This window comes from Barbus barbus, assembly GCF_936440315.1.
Source record: "Barbus barbus genome assembly, chromosome: 5".
Taxonomy (NCBI): Eukaryota; Metazoa; Chordata; class Actinopteri; order Cypriniformes; family Cyprinidae; genus Barbus; species Barbus barbus.
The window spans coordinates 30,600,999-30,619,421 of record NC_136733.1 but is presented as its reverse complement, the minus strand read 5'-3'; the positions used below and the strand labels follow the sequence as shown (position 1 = coordinate 30,619,421).

Here is an 18,423-nt window from a genome sequence, read left to right as displayed (position 1 = left end):
CAGCAGTTTTTATATTTCATATTTTTATATTATTTTCTATGTTTGAAGTATTCTATCTGTCCCAAATTTGCACAAATAAAGATAACACTGCATGTTTATAATTGTGTGCCTGTACCTGTAGATTAGCAAGTTGTAGTTTCTCTTTAATGTCGTGCAGCTCTTCTTGTTGTGTTTTGATGTCGGCCTGTAGGATGCGAGTCCGCTCTTCTAGCTGCTCTTTCAGCTGATGCATGACACCTAACTGAGGCTGCTGGAATCCGTACAGAGATTGTGTCTGCAACCCACATCCACACAGAACACTGAGAACACACACTCAAATATACAAAAGAAGCAAACACATAGTGCTTTTCTACATTTTGGAAACTTTGAACTTCTTTAAAATCCGGCCATTGTTTCCACTGAGCCGAATGAAGACATGACTGACTACATTATTGCATAACATTTTGAAAAGCAATTTTAGAGCTATTTTGAATGCCACTGTGAGCTGCAATGGGCAGAAGTTATAACAAATACATTTTTATAGCCCTAAACTGCCATTCCTGCAGCAGAAATATGTGGGAAGGTTCTAGATTTGCACTGTCACCCAGTCAACGGTAAAATGTCGACAATCTTTCTATTCTAAGATCACAACAAACACTAAACTGTAGCTTTACTTACACATGGAGGAAAAGAGCGACAAAGGAAAAAGTGGGGAAAGAAAGAGAGCAGCTGGGAGAGACTGACCATAGTGGAATGCTGACTGCAGGAGGGGGAGAGTGACGTGGGCTCAGAGGAGCTCTGCCTCTGAATCAGGGTCTAAAACAGAGAGACAAAATATTCAGATACACACACACGACCATAAAGTTTGGGGGGTCAGTAAGATTTGTTTAATGGGGACATCAGATACAAAATTCACTTTTACATTTGCATATAAATGTGTCTTACTGTATGTATAGAGTGTGGACACAACCACCCTACAATGATAAAAATCAATTTTTTTAAATCCCCAAAAAACATTCTCAATAATCAAAGCCGTTTTGATTTTCAGAGCAGTAGATGTCATATTGCTCAAGCCCCGCCCACAAGTGCATATTAGCATATTTCCTCCCTCACACCGTGTCTACACCCCCGCAACAGCTAAAGTCTGTCTACACTGGACGTGACAAAGCGACCGTTGAAAATCATTCGAAATTTGTGTCAATACGTCATAAATAGAACGCAGCAGCAGTTTTCTGTCGGGGATTTGTCACGCCGCATCCAGTGTAGACAGCATAATAGGTTCTATTGTATTTTGTCGCGTTGTGCTGTGCGCGTCCGGTGTAGACACGGTGTCAGCCAGTTGTACACTGATACCAACTTGTATAAAATGGGCATCCAATGTCCCCTTTTGTTAAGAAATGATTGTTTTATTCAGCAAGGATGCTTTAAATTAAACTAACGTAAGAGTAAAGATTTTTAGTTTGCTAATAAAGATCTCTGTTACATAAATGCTATTCTTTTGAACTTTCTATTCATCAAGTTATTTCATTCAAGAAAAATGATCAGTTTCCACCAAAATATTAAGCAGCACAGCTGTTTTCAACATGCTAATAAGATATGTTTCTTGAGGACCAAATTCAGCGTATTAGAATGATTTCTGAAGGATCATGTGAGACTGAAGACTGCACCTATAAAGGATAAAGATGAAGATGATGATGAGCATGTTTGTACCTTTGATCCACTATGTGGCATTCTGCTGGAACTCTTCTCAGGATTAATGGGAGCAGACTGCCGTGACGACGTGCATGCTTCTGTGTACCTCACTGATGAGTTCGCTATGGACACAGACACACACAGGCATTCACATGATCACCTGATGCACAAGTGCAACTCATAAGTGCAGAGTGTTAGCCGAGGTGTGTTTGTACTCACACGCAGAGTCAGACAGTGCTGTGTGTGATGATTTTCTAGAACTTTGTGATGACACTGATCGAGCGCTGCTGATTCTTTCCCGTGCAGCTTCCAAAGGAGGACACATGTCCAAAAACACCTCCTGCCCCTGCACACAAAACACATTAACGAAATAGTTCAAACAAAAATAAAAAATTGCAGTCATCCTCAAGTCATTCAAGATGTAGAGGAGTTTATTTGTTATTGGAACAGATTTGGAGAAATTTAGCATTACATCACTTGCTCACCAATGGATCCTCTGCAGTGAATGGGTGCCATCAAAAAGAGAGTCCAAACAGCTGAAAAAAACATCACAATAATCCACACCACTCCAGTCCATCAATTAATGTATTTTGAAGTTAAATGTTGCATGTTTGTGAGAAAGAAATCTATCATTAAGGCATTTTAACTTTCAACCGTCACGAAAATCCATAATCGAAAATCCAATTATGAATAATGCATAATTCATAATAAAAGGTTTATTCCCCGTTGCTTGTAAATGGTGCTTGATCTGCACATATGTCTCTCTTGATTCAGACAAGATTAATTTTTTAATGGAGAAAGCAATATTATGGATAGAGGACAGGTATTTTAGCAAGTAGCAACGGTTTGAAGTTAAAATGTCATAATGATAGATTTGATTATTAAAAACAGTTTTTTGCTTCATAAGTTGTTAAGTGATGGACTGGAGTCATGTGGATTACTGTGATGTTTTTTCAGCTGTTTGGACTCTCATTCTGACAGCACCCATTCACTGCAGAGGATCCACTGGTGAGCAAGGGATGGAATGATACATTTCTCCAAATCTGTTCCAAAGAAGAAACAAAATCAATCTACATCTTGGGTAATCTATTTCTTTAACATGAAAAACTATTTATTAAACAAAATAAAATAGCTGTTTTCAGGGAATGGGTAGAACCTTGATTGAGGATGTTGCCATATCAGATGAACTTTCCTCCAATCCAATCTCTCTCCTTCTTTCTGCCCGGACTTCAGCATAGCTTTAGATAGAGAAGCAGCAATTGTTTTTACTTCTAATTTGTCTAACTCACATATTTATAGTGAAAAGCTGTAGACTGATCCTGTAATGTAGTGAATTTCTAAGATTTGCTGTTACACAATCTAACCACTAGATGGAAACATAAGTTAAACAAAAACAGCAAATACTGTAAAACACTTTAATTAATTGTGCTGACTAGTTCAAGAATATTAACTACTCTTGAAGTAGTAATGAACAGGCATTTGCACAATTTTAAATATTTACTAATACTAAAATATTTTAAAAAGCTTGAATGTTTGTGTGTGCATTTATAAAGTTTTTTTTATATGCATATAAATGAGAGTATGTGGCATGCACATTCTTTCCATATACTGTACATGGATAAATAATGATTGTGTGTGTTTTACCTGACCACACTGTGTGTACAGACGATAAACTCCGGTTTGGAGTTCCACTGGTGGTATGTGATGTAATAGTGTGTCTGTAGCCAGATCCACTGCTGCCCTTTAGTCAGAAACCGATAGTAACAGGATTTTCCTTTCCCACACTGCATCACTGCAATACACACACACACACACACAAACACACAAGATCAGTAGTCTCTAAAAATGATTTGAAAGCTTCTTACAGGGTCTTTCATCTTTCCTGGTAGGGGCATTTTCAGCTCCTCTGTGATTCATACAAACAGAACAAAATTTCCAAGACCGTATTCTGACCTAGTTTTTGAGAGAGGAGCAGCGAGAGAGATAACACTCACATTGTTTATGACACTGAGCAATCAGCTCCAGGTCGTCCACGTGGTAGTAATCATAACCCGAGGTCCCCAAAACCTCAAACGGCAGGTACCCAATTATAGGAGAGGCCCTGTGAACACACAAACACACACACATTCAGTACATACTATCTACTTATACTACGCTTCTACTGAGCTGCTACCAGCGTATGCACAATTCAAAGTATTGGTCCATACAGTCGTGATCAGAATTATTGGCACCCTTGGTAAATATGATCAAAGAAGGCTGTGAAAATCAATCTGCATTGTTAATGCTTTTGCTATTTTATTAAAAAAATTCACAAAAGTATAACCTTTCATTGGATAATAAGAATTTAAAATGGGGGGAAATATTATGAAATAAATGTTTTTCTCTAATACACATTGGCCACAATTAACGGCACCCTTTTATTCAATACTTTTTGAAACCTCCATTTGCCAGTTTAACAACTCTAAATTTTCTCCTATAATGCCTGATGAGGTTAGAGAACACCTGACAAGAGATCAGAGACCATTCCTTCATCCAGAATCACTCCAGACCCTTTAGATTCCCAGCTCCATGACGGTGCTTCTTCTCTTCAGTTCATCCCACTCATTTTCTACAGGGTTCAGGTCAGAGGACTGGAATGGCCATAGCAGAAGCTTGGTTTTGTGCTCAATGACCCATTTTTGTGTTGTTTTTGAGATTTGAGTTTGGATTATTGTACGGTTGGAAGATCCAAACATGGCCCATTATAAGATTTCTAACAGAGTCAGTCACTTATTGATTTTTTATCTGTTGGTATTTGATAGAATCCATGATGCCATGTGTCTAAACAAGATGTCCAGGACCTCCAGCAAAAATATAGGCCCACAACATCAAAAATACAGCAGTATATATATTTCATTGTACACATGGGGTACTTTTTATCCCTGTGTTCACCAAACCCATCTTGAGTGTTTGCTGCTAAAAAGCTCATTTTTTAGTTTCATCTGACCATAGAAGCCAGTCCCATTTGAAGTTCCAGTCGTGTCTGATAACTGAATATGCTGGAGTTTGTTTTTGGATGAGCTACGAGAATTTCTCTTGAAACCCTCCCAAACAACATGTGGTGATGTAGGGGCGGTTTGCCAATTTTTGTTTAAGGTTTTCTGACCCCGAGACCCCACTCAAACTCTCCTCCTCACCGTGCATTAGGACGATATAGACACACGTCCTCTTCCAGGCAGTTTCGTAACATTTTCTGCTGATTGGAAATTCTTAATTATTGCCCTGATGGTGGAAATGGGAAATTTTTGCGATTTTTTAAAATAAAAGATCAAAAGGATTAATAATGCAGGTTTATTTTCAGAACCGACTTTGATCAGATTTACCAAGGGTGCCAATAATTCTGACCACGACTGTATGTACTTTAACACCCATTAAACTGGCAGTGCACTAAAGGAATGAATCATGGGGGCTCGGATGAACCTGCAGACACTCATCACCATGGGAACCGCTGAAATAAGAAAGATGGGTATCCATAGCCTGCCTGAGTCATGCATGTGTCTGTGTAAATAAATAGACACATAAGATTCTCCAAGGCTACAATTATTTAATCAAACATATATAGTAAAACAGTAATAATTTGAAATATTATTTTAATTTAAAATAACTGTTAAATCTATTTTAAATAAATGTAATTTTCTTGTTGTACAAAATTACTTTCCAAAAATGTTTTAAATCTTACTAAAATTTCCCAAAGTAAACATTGTGTTTCAAAACAGTTTTCTTAACCGCCTCGACACAGCAACACTGGTTCAACCAATAGCATGATTTTGGGTACGAGACTATCTGTATGACTGAGCATGAAAAACACAGGGAGTATTTGGGAAACTTGTTTGAAAACCACAATATTTTGAGTGAGTGATGTAGAAATGACACACTTCTCCTTTAAAGAGAGAGTTTGACGAGACAGCTCGAATGTCCAATTATAGCGCAGTAGGGAACAAGAACATCCAGTACTCGCGCACACACACGGTTATGTAACTCTCTGTGGGTCACAAATGCCTCCTGAGCAAATAATCTCTATGCTGAAATTTATGAATGGCCAAAGCAGAATAAAAACATATTAAAATACGAGTGTGAGAACGGATTCAAGTACTCGCACATCTGATGACATCGCTAGCCCTCGCAGCCGTGCGTTTGACAGCGGAAAGTCTGAATTAGCAGATGTAAGTGGGTCAGCAACTGATGAATGAATCAAACACATGGCATAATCAGAAGGAGTCATGATTCAAATGGACGTAAATGAGTGTTGCGTAAAAGACCATGCAGAATCATAACTTCAGTGGAGTCGTTTGCATAATGAAGCAGCATTTGACTCACCTATGATCTAAGAAGAGAAATTTCCATTCCAGGCTGTGTCTTGATGTGAATTCATCACACACATCCTCCACGTTGCACAGATCCTTCAACACACACACACAGACAATAAGTGTGTCCTTCCTTTGACGTAAGGATGAATGCAAGCAGTATGTGAGCATAATTTGTGAGCATTGATTTTGTGCGTATGCGTTTAAGTGCATGTGAATCAGTGTGTTTGTGTGTATGCGAGGGTGGTTCCTCTGTTACCTTTAGGAACTGAGGGGTCACGAGTCTCACTGTGGCTATGAGACAGATCTGCTCCTCTAGTGAAGACTGCAGCGTGCGTGGGAAGGCCAGCTCATAACCGTTACATGAGGACAGAGGCACTGTGACACACAGAAATCATGTTCGGTTTAAAAAAAAAAACCTACAATGACCAGATTTTAGAGATCAAGTATTATTCTTAGCCCAAGGTACATTTTATATTCCACTATCTTCTAGTGGAAGAATGGCACTGAAAGAATTTTAAAATGTATTTTTTCTTTCTATTTTTTATTTGGCATTTTGATTTATTATTATTTTCATGTTCATCTTAATATGTCTGCACCGTCTAAGAAGCTGAAATTGTATTCTTTATACAACTGTGTATGCGACAAATACAAATCTTGAAGAAAAGTAAAAATAAATACAAATATCATGTAGTTTTTACGGAAGTTCTAAGCGGCCATGCATTATTATAATTTTTCTGTCTTGTTTTCTCGTGATCACGACTTAATTTTCTCGTGATCACGACATAACGAGTTGTTTTGTCGTTATCACGACTTAATTTCCTCGTGATCTCGACATAACGAAAGTTGTTTTGTGGTTATCTGGACATAACGAAAGTCGTTGATCTCAACCTAAAAACCGTTTTCTCACGATGTAATTGTAGCTATCGTGAGAAAATCAGGGTCGCTATATTGTCTTCAACGATAAAGTTGCAGACCCGACAGCCTCCTTCTCAAGTGTCGAACACTTATGTGTAAGTCGTCAATCACTGACAGACACAGAGCTAAAATGGCCGAGTATGAATATGCATGAAAAGTATTCTATCATGGATCAATGTAGTCGGTCACACACACAACACCTTCAATATTTGGGATGGTACTTATACCATATTTTTATTATTTCAGTTTGAGTGAGTCCCTGATCAAAGTAAAAGCGAATACGATCATCCATGATGCTGCGATGATGCTGCTTCTATAGCATTTTCTCATGCCGAATACACAGAGAAAATTAAGTCGTGATAACGACAAAACAACTTTCGTTATGTCGAGATCACGAGAAAATTAAGTCGTGATAACGACAAAACAACTTTCGTTATGTCCAGATAACCACAAAACAACTTTCGTTATGTCCAGATAACCACAAAACAACTTTCGTTATGTCCAGATAACCAAAAAACAACTTTCGTTATGTCCAGATAACCACAAAACAACTTTCGTTATGTCCAGATAACCACAAAACAACTTTCGTTATGTCGAGATCACGAGGAAAGATGACAGAAAAATTATAATAATGCATGGCCGCTTAGAACTTCCGTAAGTTTTTAATTATATTTTAAAATGTAATTATATTTCAAAAGTAGTAAAATAAAATAATGTTTGTAAACAATAAAACAATAAACATTATTCATTTTATATTATGATTTAAAATTCTATTTCAAATAATAATAACCCTAGTAAAAAAAGTAATATATTTCAAATACATTTCATACCATGTATAGTTCAAATCTATTAACATATTTACTCACTGATATAAAAATGATAATTAAACTTTATTTGGAGTACTACTTGTGTACAATGCACATTTCTTAATATTACGCCTAAAATGTGTTTCAATGTCACTGTTGATGAGGATTATAGGTTGTTAGGTTCACTTTTTACTCCTTAATCGCGTTCTGTACACACATAATTCACTAAAATACAGGAATGACAACCGCATTCGACAACCACATTAATTACTGAAAAATACAGGTAGTGACAACCGCATTTACAGAAATTGTACGCAATGTGTACAGAACCGAACTGAACAACTAATGTTAATGACGTATTTAAACTCGCATCAGAAAATTGTCTTCGTCTGTATGTGAGATGCAAGAAAATAAAGGTGAAATAAGTCTTAACCTTAGCACATTTTGACACGGGGCTAGTTGAGCTCACAAAATAGCCCTGTGGTAAAGTGTCAGTGTTGCCAGATCTTCATAGACAAAAAACAACAAGGCCAAGCACAAAAAACACTAACACCCAAATGCTTTGTTTTATAACACCAAAAAAAATCATATATCTCATATCCGCAACAGACCACATTATTAACTCTATTAAGTGCCTAGCTTTATGAGCTAAGACCAAACAACATGCCTAAAAACACTTGGCAAGACAGTGCTCTCTTAAGCAGCCTCCGGAGCATAAACAAAACAGCATGTCTATGAGCATTAAAATAGATTAGTTTACTTAAAATCTGCTGTTCCTTACACACATGGAACGATAATTCACGGGACTCAGTCCTGCATTTAATGCGGTTGTCACTCCTGAATCTTGCAGTGTGTACATGGCCAATGATCTTTAAATGCAAGATATTTGAAGTGTACCTAAAGTATACTTGCAATAGATCCACTTTAGCACAAACAAATATACTTCAGTACATATTTAGTACGTCAGCACTACTTCCGCACAACTAAAGTACAATTGAGTATAAAGAGTATTTTATTTTTTGAATATAAAGGGTACTTTTATTAGGCACATAAATATGTAAATGTATCTGTAGTATACTTCGCATTTCAAATACATTTTAGTACATTTATTTATCGCTAGGGAATTCAAGTATATTTAAATTATTTTATACTAACCAAATAAGAAAAAAAAAAAAAAAAAAAAATTATATATATATATATATATATATATATATATATATATATATATATATATATATATATATATATATATATATATATATATATATATATATATATATATATATATATATATATATATATATTATACACACACACACATTTCCTATTAGCAAAGATGTAACCTCACAATGACATTCTACATGCAAATGAGGAAACGGACCAATAATTCCAACATAAGCAAATGCCTCCTCCTCATTAAATCTCTTCCTCAACCAAATTAATAAAAAAAGAAAAAACCCACAAATGCGTGTTCATTCCAAATGCGTGTTATCACAGCTGAAGTTTACTTCTAGAATCAAGTAATGAAAAAATCTAACTATCCATCAATTATTAGTGTCTCTGTTTGTGTTGCATGTGGCTGGGAGTACTTAAAGTGACAAAGAAAAACCCACCGTTATTATGAAACTTGAAATCTCCAACAAATTTGACATGTTCGTACGTGGGCGGTTCTTTCGGGTCAATGTTCCCCCTTGCTAAATGACAGCAGAACTCGACATGCGTCTCATCTGAAAGAAAGAAACAAAAGAAAAAGAGTGCACAGGGCAAGGAAAGAGACTGTTAGCAGCTGATATAACAGCAATTCGGTTTGTCAGACGAATACACAAGGTTGAGGCTAATGTTCCATTATGGCTGTGGCCCCAGTGTGACTTTGATGATTATCCTAAAATAGAGTACAATGACCTGACTGACCGTACAACAGTCTCTGTGTGCGTGTGTGTGTTTGTGCACAAGCGAGTGTGACCAGTGAAACAAAGGTGGTTCTGCTGATCGAATAAGATGAAGAATCAACAGTGACTGTTTTTTCAACCAGTATTATTATCTCTCAGTATTGGTGAGCTCGTGTGTGTGTGCGTTTTAGGGATTGGGGTCAGGGTAAGAGATGTATGTGGGATTATCAGAGTGTTGTAACAGATAATCTGTGTTACACTGCACGCACTGATCCTCTATAATTAGCCATGAGTGTAATCATGGAGCACACTACAGCCAGCCACTAAGACAGCAAGCACTCACAGCATACTGCATACATCTGTGTGTGCGAGTGCGTCTGTGTGATATATTGTGTGTTGATCTGTGCATGCATGCATACTGTATGTATACTCACTGCTGTTGAGTAGGTCCACAGCAGAGGGCTCTGTCAAGAGCATGTGTGATGACAGAAGTTTATACACCTCTCCATGTTCTCGTTCTGGCAGGAAGTTCAAAATGTTCTGGTCCACCATATCTGACTGAGACACAGCAGTATCCATGACAACGTCACTCCTTGCTCTCTTTCATTAGTGCTACACAATGCACAACATTTCCCACAGTCCTAAGCGCTTACAAACAACATCATTTCACAAGAAATCTAACATTTTTCACAGATCATTTTTTTTTTTAAATAATTTTAAATAGTAACATTATTATTATTATTAAAAGTAGTAGTAGCATTAGCAGCAGTAGTATTTATGGTTATCAATTAAAATTACACCATTAAAAGAAACCATCTTGTGGCAGTGTTGCTACTAAAAGTAAATCTATTAAAAATTAGCTTTCGGTAATGGATCCTTTTCACATTTTCGGGTTTCTCAAAAGCAGATGTCGTCATAGTTGGGTAACTTCTATCCACCTTTTTCTTGCCGTAAAAATGGCCGTGGCCATTTGTAAATTCTATGGGTCTAGTTTCCGGTCTCATCCGCGTCTAGCTATTTTTAGCTGTGTTCGTTTTGCTGCTTGATATTGAAAATTTGTATTATTTTAATGCATTATGTTAATTATGAACACACTGGTTTGTAGTGTAAACAGTTTCACCATTTACTGCACGTTGCTATTCTTCTCGTTATTTATCTTTAACGGCTAATGAACCGAAAGTCTCACCCAAAGGCTTACTTCCGCATTGAAGATAAAGGTGGATAGAGGTTAACTGTAGACTACATCAAATATGTTTTTTTGTTTTTTGCACTTCCATTTGTAATTGAGGCAAAAGTAATAAAATACCAATTACAATGTACATAAGTGTTTTTTAATGAAAATGAGAAATGTGAAAAGGGTCCATTTGAATAAAGCTGAAATAAATTAGAAATGCTGGCAACTAACTGAAATACATAAACTAAAATTATTAAAACTCATTAAATCTTAATATCACACATCAAATAATAAGTAAAACTAATAAAAAACAAAATTACTGAAACCATATCAAGTACTATTCAAAATATCAATTAACACTATAATAGCACATAAAGAATTCTAAAACTGCCTTGTGGATAGAGGCAGCTTTCTGCTGATATAGGAGCTAGTAGTTCCATCCAACCCAACCACCATCTCAAGAAAATCTTAAGAGTATTAGCACAATCTGAGTAGATCCATAATGGCTACATAGCCTTTGGTGCCACTTGAGTTCAGCTTGTTCTGTTCCTCAATAACAAGGGTCTGCTAAGCCCTCCTCTCTGCTTAATAAGGCCAAAGGTCAAGGTGGGTTTGATAGTTATGAAAGTATCCATCAGTATTATCAAACACACAGTAGGAACTGAAATAAAAGTAAAGTTTGGAAGCAAATCTCATTAGACTGGCAGCATGTGATCACACTATGAATGGATTTTGACGCATTTGCAGCAGTAAGAAGAGAGGAACATTGATTCAGGTTTATGAAATAGGCTTTTTTCTGTAATAAGTGAAACCACTTAACTGCCAATAACCTTCCACTTCAGTTGGGGGTATATTTTTCTGACAATTTCAGAAAAATATTCCATGAGCCACAGCACTTTGCATTTCATGATTTTTAGATACTATACAAATACAACTGAAGGTGTAAAAAAAAATTGAAGCATTTCCTAAGGACTGTTGTCAACAGCCTACAGAAAACCTGCTGTGTGTGGGCTGCCTTATCTAAGTTTAGAAAAACATGACAATTATATTACTAATAACATGAGTTTGTCAGACTAGTCATGGCATTTTCAGGGGTAATGACTTCATTTGATGAAAAGTAAAGCACCAAATCAAGTCCTCTTGGATGCATTGGATTGGGGTTTATTGCATTGCAATGACATCCTTCACGTACCGGCAGATGACCAATGAGAGACGAGACGCTGTCAGATACATATACGATGTTCCCATCTGTGGTAAGAGCTATTAGGAAACCATCCAATGCCTGTCATAACACAAAAAATGCCGTTATGAATCTGAAGAAATTCTCATAATATACTGATGACAATGTTCCTTTTGTTATTTAAGAAATAGTTTATCTAACAATGAAAATTCTATCAGTATTGAATCATCAGTCATTATTCAGTGAATGACAGAACTCAACTTTGAATATTGGTCTTGTCCTCACACAATGTAATAAATGGGTATTCAATTCATCATAGCTGAGAAAGCTGGTTATGAAAAACCTTGGTAGCTGAAGAATGTTGTCTATCAGCCTCTTGAGGTCGCAACGTTTTTTTCATTGTTTTCTTTATGCAACGAGAAACAAATGAAGGATTCCCCAACCCATACCATCTCCCACATTGCTGCTTTTACATGCCTTATTCACTGGACTTGTACTTTGACAAATCTAAGACTGGGAACCGAGAAGAGCCAGAGGTTGTTTTTGAAAGGAAGTGTTCAAGTGTGAATGTTTCCTTAATGCTGGAAACTCTAGGGATAATTCAAAAATACCTCATAAAGCTCAACTTCCGGTTTTAAGGCTATAGGAATGCTGTGCGCAGGTCAGCCTGACTCTCTTTATTAACTTCCTGTATTTCTGCTACATGATTGAATTTAAACGTTTGTTTTATTTGTAATGTTTCTTTTTAAGCAGTCTCCACAGTTATGCCAGAAGCAGCGCTATAAGGCATCTCATAGCCTCGCAAAATACATGATGTGTTGACAGCAAGGCACTTAAATACAGCTGAAGTGTGTGGAGTGTTCCCACATGCCAACAGAGAAACTGAAGGTTGATGAAGCAGATATGATGGTTGCAAGATTCCTTTACCTCCAGCATTAACTGGGTGAATTCCTCGTTGCTGAGGAAAGAAGGCTTCCAGTCCTGCCGGACCTCACAGGATTCTGTTTGCGCCGTGATCTCTGGAAAACATCAAACAGCAGGAAAATGTTGTGAGAACTTGATTGTGGAATTCTCAGAAAGGGATTGTGTGGACTAATAGGTTTTCGATGGAATGGGTGAAAATGAAAAGAATTTCAATCAAACAGTAAGGAAGTTGGAAACGGCACTGGGATTGTAGGATTTATAGGAGCAGTGAAATCTGCTGCCAGTAAACGTTCTGCCGATGGCCTGACAGCTGTGCCCTGGATTCAGACAGGAAATGGAACTGGGCCCATCACATAGCAGCTCCTGGCACACAAAGGTGTTAGTAGTTATACTCCCAGGAGCTTGAGGAAGTTAGCTCCTCTCACCATAGCAAAATAAATTATTCTGTTTTAATCAGGAGTCCAAAATATGTGTAAACCCCAGCATTAGCTAAATAAAACGCAGTCAAAGTTTAAATGAATTGTGGCACTGATAATAAAAAACGATTTTAATCAAATCAAACCATCTACCAAACAAAACATCTGCAACTCGCTTGTCTTCTAATGAGGTTTACCTCTCTGGAAAACCAAGTTTATCTGAATGAAGTTTTTTTTTTGTCATCTCTAGAACTGCATGCGACCACATATGTAAAATATTACTTGCATACATAAATATGAGGAACAAAATCATGATTCATGACTTCAGGTGCCGTTTCACTGAGAGATGATGTTTTGAGAGAGAGTTGGATATTTTTTTTTTTTCTGAAAATCATTTGTTGAAATAACATAATATTAGCACAAAAGTAAAGGCAATGAGAGTGAAACTTGGGAGGTTGGGAGAAGAAATTTGACAAGTGTTAGGCACCAACATAAATGTCCATCAAACTACATTTATTTTTCCATCTGGTTTTATTTAATGTGACTTTTCTCCCTCACCTTTCTGTTTCTGCAGGAAGTCAATGGTTCTCTGCAGGATGGTGGATTTGTCCATCTTGCGGGGGTGACCTTGACCCTGCAGCATCGTACACAGCTCTTTAATGAGAACATTGAACTGGTCTCTTCTCTTCTTCTCTGATTTATTACGGGATGCCCTGCAGAGAAAGTGAGAGAGAGATGGACAAAAAGCATGCATTGAAAATAAATGTACTTCTGTGGTGCACAATGTCATGCAAAATAATTAATATTAATAAAATTAATAATAATACAAATAAAATGTCATGACCATTAGCATTTGTAGTTGTATTGGGAGTAAAAGCAAAAAAGTACTAAAATTATGGTGTGTGTGTGTGTGTGTGTGTGTATATATATATGTAGCAATTGCCAAAAAATACACTGTATGGGTCAAAATGATAAATTTTTCTTTTATGCCAAAAATCATTAGGATATTAAGTATATGTATATATATATATATATATATATACATATATATATATATATACATATATATATACATATATATATATATACACATATATATATATACATATATATATATATATACATATATATATATATACATACATATATATATATATATATACACACATTATATATATATATACACACATTATATACACACATTATATATATATATATATATATATATATATATATATATATATATATATATATATATATATATATATATATACACTTTTTTTTTTTTTCTTCCATCAAAAATCCTTTCAACCCTATAAATTATCTCCAATTTTCATTACTCTCCTTCTTTCTCTCTCAGCCCTAAACACTTTTTCTCAAGGAAAATCTATTGTGTTGAATGAAAGTGTGAAGAGCTTTTAGAGGTGTGATTTCTTAATCACCTCTGGACACAATTAAAGTTCACAGGTTTACAGTCTAGTGTGGGATTTTATTCTTCAACATTGCACAATAATGTGTACTACAACTATGAAGAGCTAAACACACAGACCTTTTTGCTCTGTCTTTCTCATCTTCATCCATTAAATCATCCACACAGCTGCCTGTGCTGAGAGGAAATCACAGGAAAATGTTTTCTATTCAAAATTGATTTTTGGCAAAATTAAAATCTCACAATATACAACATGGCAAATTAATTATAAATGTGCAAAAAGAACCAGTATTTTGTGCCGTTAGTGTAGACTCACTCCCATTCCCTCCGGGTGGACGGACAAAGGCCTCCAAACTCCAAAAGGTTGTCCATGCTCACTCCTTCTCCCATTCAGGCCGTCTAGAAAGGCTAGAGTGTCCCATTCGTGTCTTCTACACTCAAAACACCCACAGAAATCCTAATGGACACCACACGCTAACCACCTAATGCTAGTGGTTAGCCACTACTCGTAAATCTCTGATGGCTAGACTCCGGTGTTGATTGGCAGCCAATAGATGCTGCAGTTATGTTCTTAAAGCTAGCCAGTCCTTAAAGGCCAAAAACTAGCTTACCATCAAGATATTGTTTATCTTGACTCTTGTCTTCCAGATGAAAATTGCTAATGTACACTTGCAAAACTGTTTTCTTTCTCCATGAAGTTAATGATGGAAACAGAAGAACCTGTTGAAGAAAACAAAAAGGGTGTTTTAGTTGCCAGGTTTCATGCTGTATTTATGATTGCTTTAGTCCACAACTAATTTATTCTGTAACTGAAAGTGTCTGACAATGCTAAGTAGTATTGGGCTGGTCATGTGATCTCAACTCAAAAAAGCTTCAGAGGCTCCTGCAAGTTGGCCTACACATCATTTAAAAAATACTTTACTTTTTCCCCTCTCTTTTTTTAATTAAATTTTTTTTAAGCACACACGGATTTTTGCTGACCAATAAAAACAGGAGTCCTGGGTGCACGTTACATGGATAAAGAATACACATTGTTCATTTACATGTAGTACTGACACTGAAACAATACAAAGCTGGTTGAAAAAGTTTAATGCATCTTTAATACCTGGGACAAAGCACAAAGTTTTATTAAATAATAACGAACAATATTAAAAGTATCATACAAGCAGAACATTTGTTCATTGCCTTTTTGTGAAGCAGCAAACTGTTTTGTACACAATCAACAAAAAGTTTCAAATGAGTGATTTATTTTAATTTTTTATATTTTGTTTTTTTAAATTAAACTGTAGCCTGGAAAAATGGAAAAAGACCACCGACATTAAATATTCTCTCTCTCTCTCTCTCTCTGTCAAATGAATAAAACATTGGCACTTCTCCAGATACATTACACTTTACCAAAGCCAGCAAAGATACCACATGCTGTGTGCTTCGTGATCAAAAATCAGCCAAAAATCTAAGTATACAGTTGAAAACTCAGAAGAGTAATGTTAAAAAAGTATTATATTATTTAAAAAAAAAAAAGATTTTGGATAATTACAACTGAAAAGTCCCATACATACTTTTGTTTTAAACATGTTATTCCCTGACAGCTAAAATATTTCCTTTAAAATGTCAAACTACTCAGTGGCATTATTATATTAAAGCAAACTATTACTATGAAATGTGATCTTACTTGAGACACAGTGAATACATAAATTTTTTTCAACTGCTACACTGATTGTAAGACTCGGTCTTGTATTAAATTTAATATTATGATCTATTCTCTAGGTTTATTAATGGTATAAACCATATGTTTCTTAAACCACGTAAAACGTAAAAAGGTTACATCTTCCCCAATCTGATTCCCTTTACATTCACTGTGAAAATATGTAGAATCATCATGCTCTATGGAATGTGTCTGATGAAACTCATACATTTTTATCCTTCTTTTTTTTTTTTTTACCGAACTTGCATCTCGCTTGCTTAAACCTAAAAGTCCTGAGGTTTACCTGTTCGGAACCTGCTCATCATCTAGAGCTACATGCTCATTCAATAACTGCTTGCAATTGTTTCTTACGCCAACCTTTACAATGATGAAGATTCTGGGTGTATCAGAGCCATTTTAGATCAAGTCTAATTATATACATCAGCTGTTGATCTCCACCTTAGTCTAGTCTATAATCCTTCTACTTTGGACTACAGTGTAAACGGTTCGAACTGAGGTGCTGCTTACTCACTTTATCAATTTTTGACATCCGATGACAAAGAAATGAAAATGCACGAAACGTATTGTGTTGACACCTATGCTTAAGCATTAATGCAACACTGGCACAACCCTCAGGAAATACTGCTTCACCAAGGAGTGCCATGACCTAGAAACATCTTTTATGCCAAGCTCTTTTCATAATCCAACACAACAGACAAGAATAAAGAGGAAAAAGTGGGATAGAGAGTGTAATTAAAGAGTGTATGAGAGAGTGAAAATTGTATGTGGAAACAAATAATCAATGGAATAAACCTTTTCAAACTGCACCACAAAAAATCTTTTTCTCAGTTAGTTGTCATGCATTGGGTTGGGTACGCGACCCTACACAGGATAAGCAGTTTGGAGAATTGATATATGAGTACTTTTATCTTGTTTTACTGTAAAAATATCAAAACATATTTTATTATACTTTCAAAAATATATCTGGAATTAAATAGTTTTTTCTTACCCTGTTGAGATAAACTATTTGTCAAAAAAAATAAACTTAAGTCAAGAGACTGTGTCTTATTTTATAATGAAATTTTGCTTCTCAAATCTTGTTTTAATTAAGATATTTTAACTGGAATGCAAGACAAGACATGAGAAAATAAAAACAAAACAAACCAACAAAAAAACGCTGAACCCTGTCACAGAATTTCATCAATCATTTGGAGGATTTCAACATAAGCTTTTAAGTTAGCTGTATGAATTTTTGTCTTGATAGGAGTTTCTCTGCTATTAAAAGGCATATCTTAGCAAATTCTGTGTATTTTTGACTTCTTATTTGGACATTTGCCAGTAACGCAAGTCAATTTGGTTAGCAGCACCGCCTACACCAAGAATATAAATGAAAAAATATAAGCTTTCTGCTTAAACGGCACATGAATGTAAAAAACTGTGTTTTCAAAATCAAATAGTCAGTGGGATGCCTGAATAACTAGTTGACTAAATTAGCACTGGAGGAAGCTGCATGGTTTCAGGTAACTTGACCCTGATCGGAGGCTTACATTCAGAGGCAGAGGATCTGAAAACAGCTTCACCCAAACTTTCCTTGTAAGTTGATTTTTTTATTATTATTAATGAAAACACAAATAGGAAATAAACAACAGTGGTCCATTTTAAAAAGATGTTTTAATAAATAATGTATTTAATAAATAAAGATGACTTGGAACCATTTATTGTTCTCTGTCACTGTGCTTAAACCATCAGCACATATACACACACATCAACTGAAGTTTATGAAACGATTCCAGAAATCTGACAGTTTTTACTTATCAGCTGAGAAGAAGTATGTGTTTGTAAGATAATGACTGACCTATATTCTCTCTCTCTCAAACACACACACCTTTTTACCCTTTTTACACACCCTTTACTTAAAACTATTTCATACCATCAGGCTGCTTCAGAGCACAACGAGAGAGAGAGAGAGAGAGAGAGAGAGAGAGAGAG

At 35.8% G+C, this 18,423-nt stretch overlaps 1 protein-coding gene across 1 annotated transcript in view; it reads right to left on the bottom strand.

Moving 5' to 3' along the window:
• The window catches only part of npas2 (neuronal PAS domain protein 2), a 37,169-nt gene that overhangs the window by 5,795 nt on the left and 12,951 nt on the right, over nucleotides 1–18,423 (bottom strand). Inside the window, exons 2-17 of the mRNA XM_079417292.1 lie at nucleotides 15,067–15,470; nucleotides 14,871–14,927; nucleotides 13,880–14,034; nucleotides 12,909–13,000; nucleotides 11,994–12,083; nucleotides 10,062–10,185; nucleotides 9,352–9,465; nucleotides 6,274–6,392; nucleotides 6,028–6,110; nucleotides 3,666–3,772; nucleotides 3,316–3,463; nucleotides 2,828–2,909; nucleotides 1,891–2,017; nucleotides 1,690–1,793; nucleotides 724–795; nucleotides 116–274 (exon numbers count right to left, since the gene is read on the bottom strand). Coding sequence (XP_079273418.1) covers nucleotides 116–274; nucleotides 724–795; nucleotides 1,690–1,793; nucleotides 1,891–2,017; nucleotides 2,828–2,909; nucleotides 3,316–3,463; nucleotides 3,666–3,772; nucleotides 6,028–6,110; nucleotides 6,274–6,392; nucleotides 9,352–9,465; nucleotides 10,062–10,185; nucleotides 11,994–12,083; nucleotides 12,909–13,000; nucleotides 13,880–14,034; nucleotides 14,871–14,927; nucleotides 15,067–15,140 — 1,707 coding nt within the window. The 5' untranslated portion in view covers nucleotides 15,141–15,470. The remainder of the gene's footprint in view (nucleotides 1–115; nucleotides 275–723; nucleotides 796–1,689; nucleotides 1,794–1,890; nucleotides 2,018–2,827; nucleotides 2,910–3,315; nucleotides 3,464–3,665; nucleotides 3,773–6,027; nucleotides 6,111–6,273; nucleotides 6,393–9,351; nucleotides 9,466–10,061; nucleotides 10,186–11,993; nucleotides 12,084–12,908; nucleotides 13,001–13,879; nucleotides 14,035–14,870; nucleotides 14,928–15,066; nucleotides 15,471–18,423) is intronic.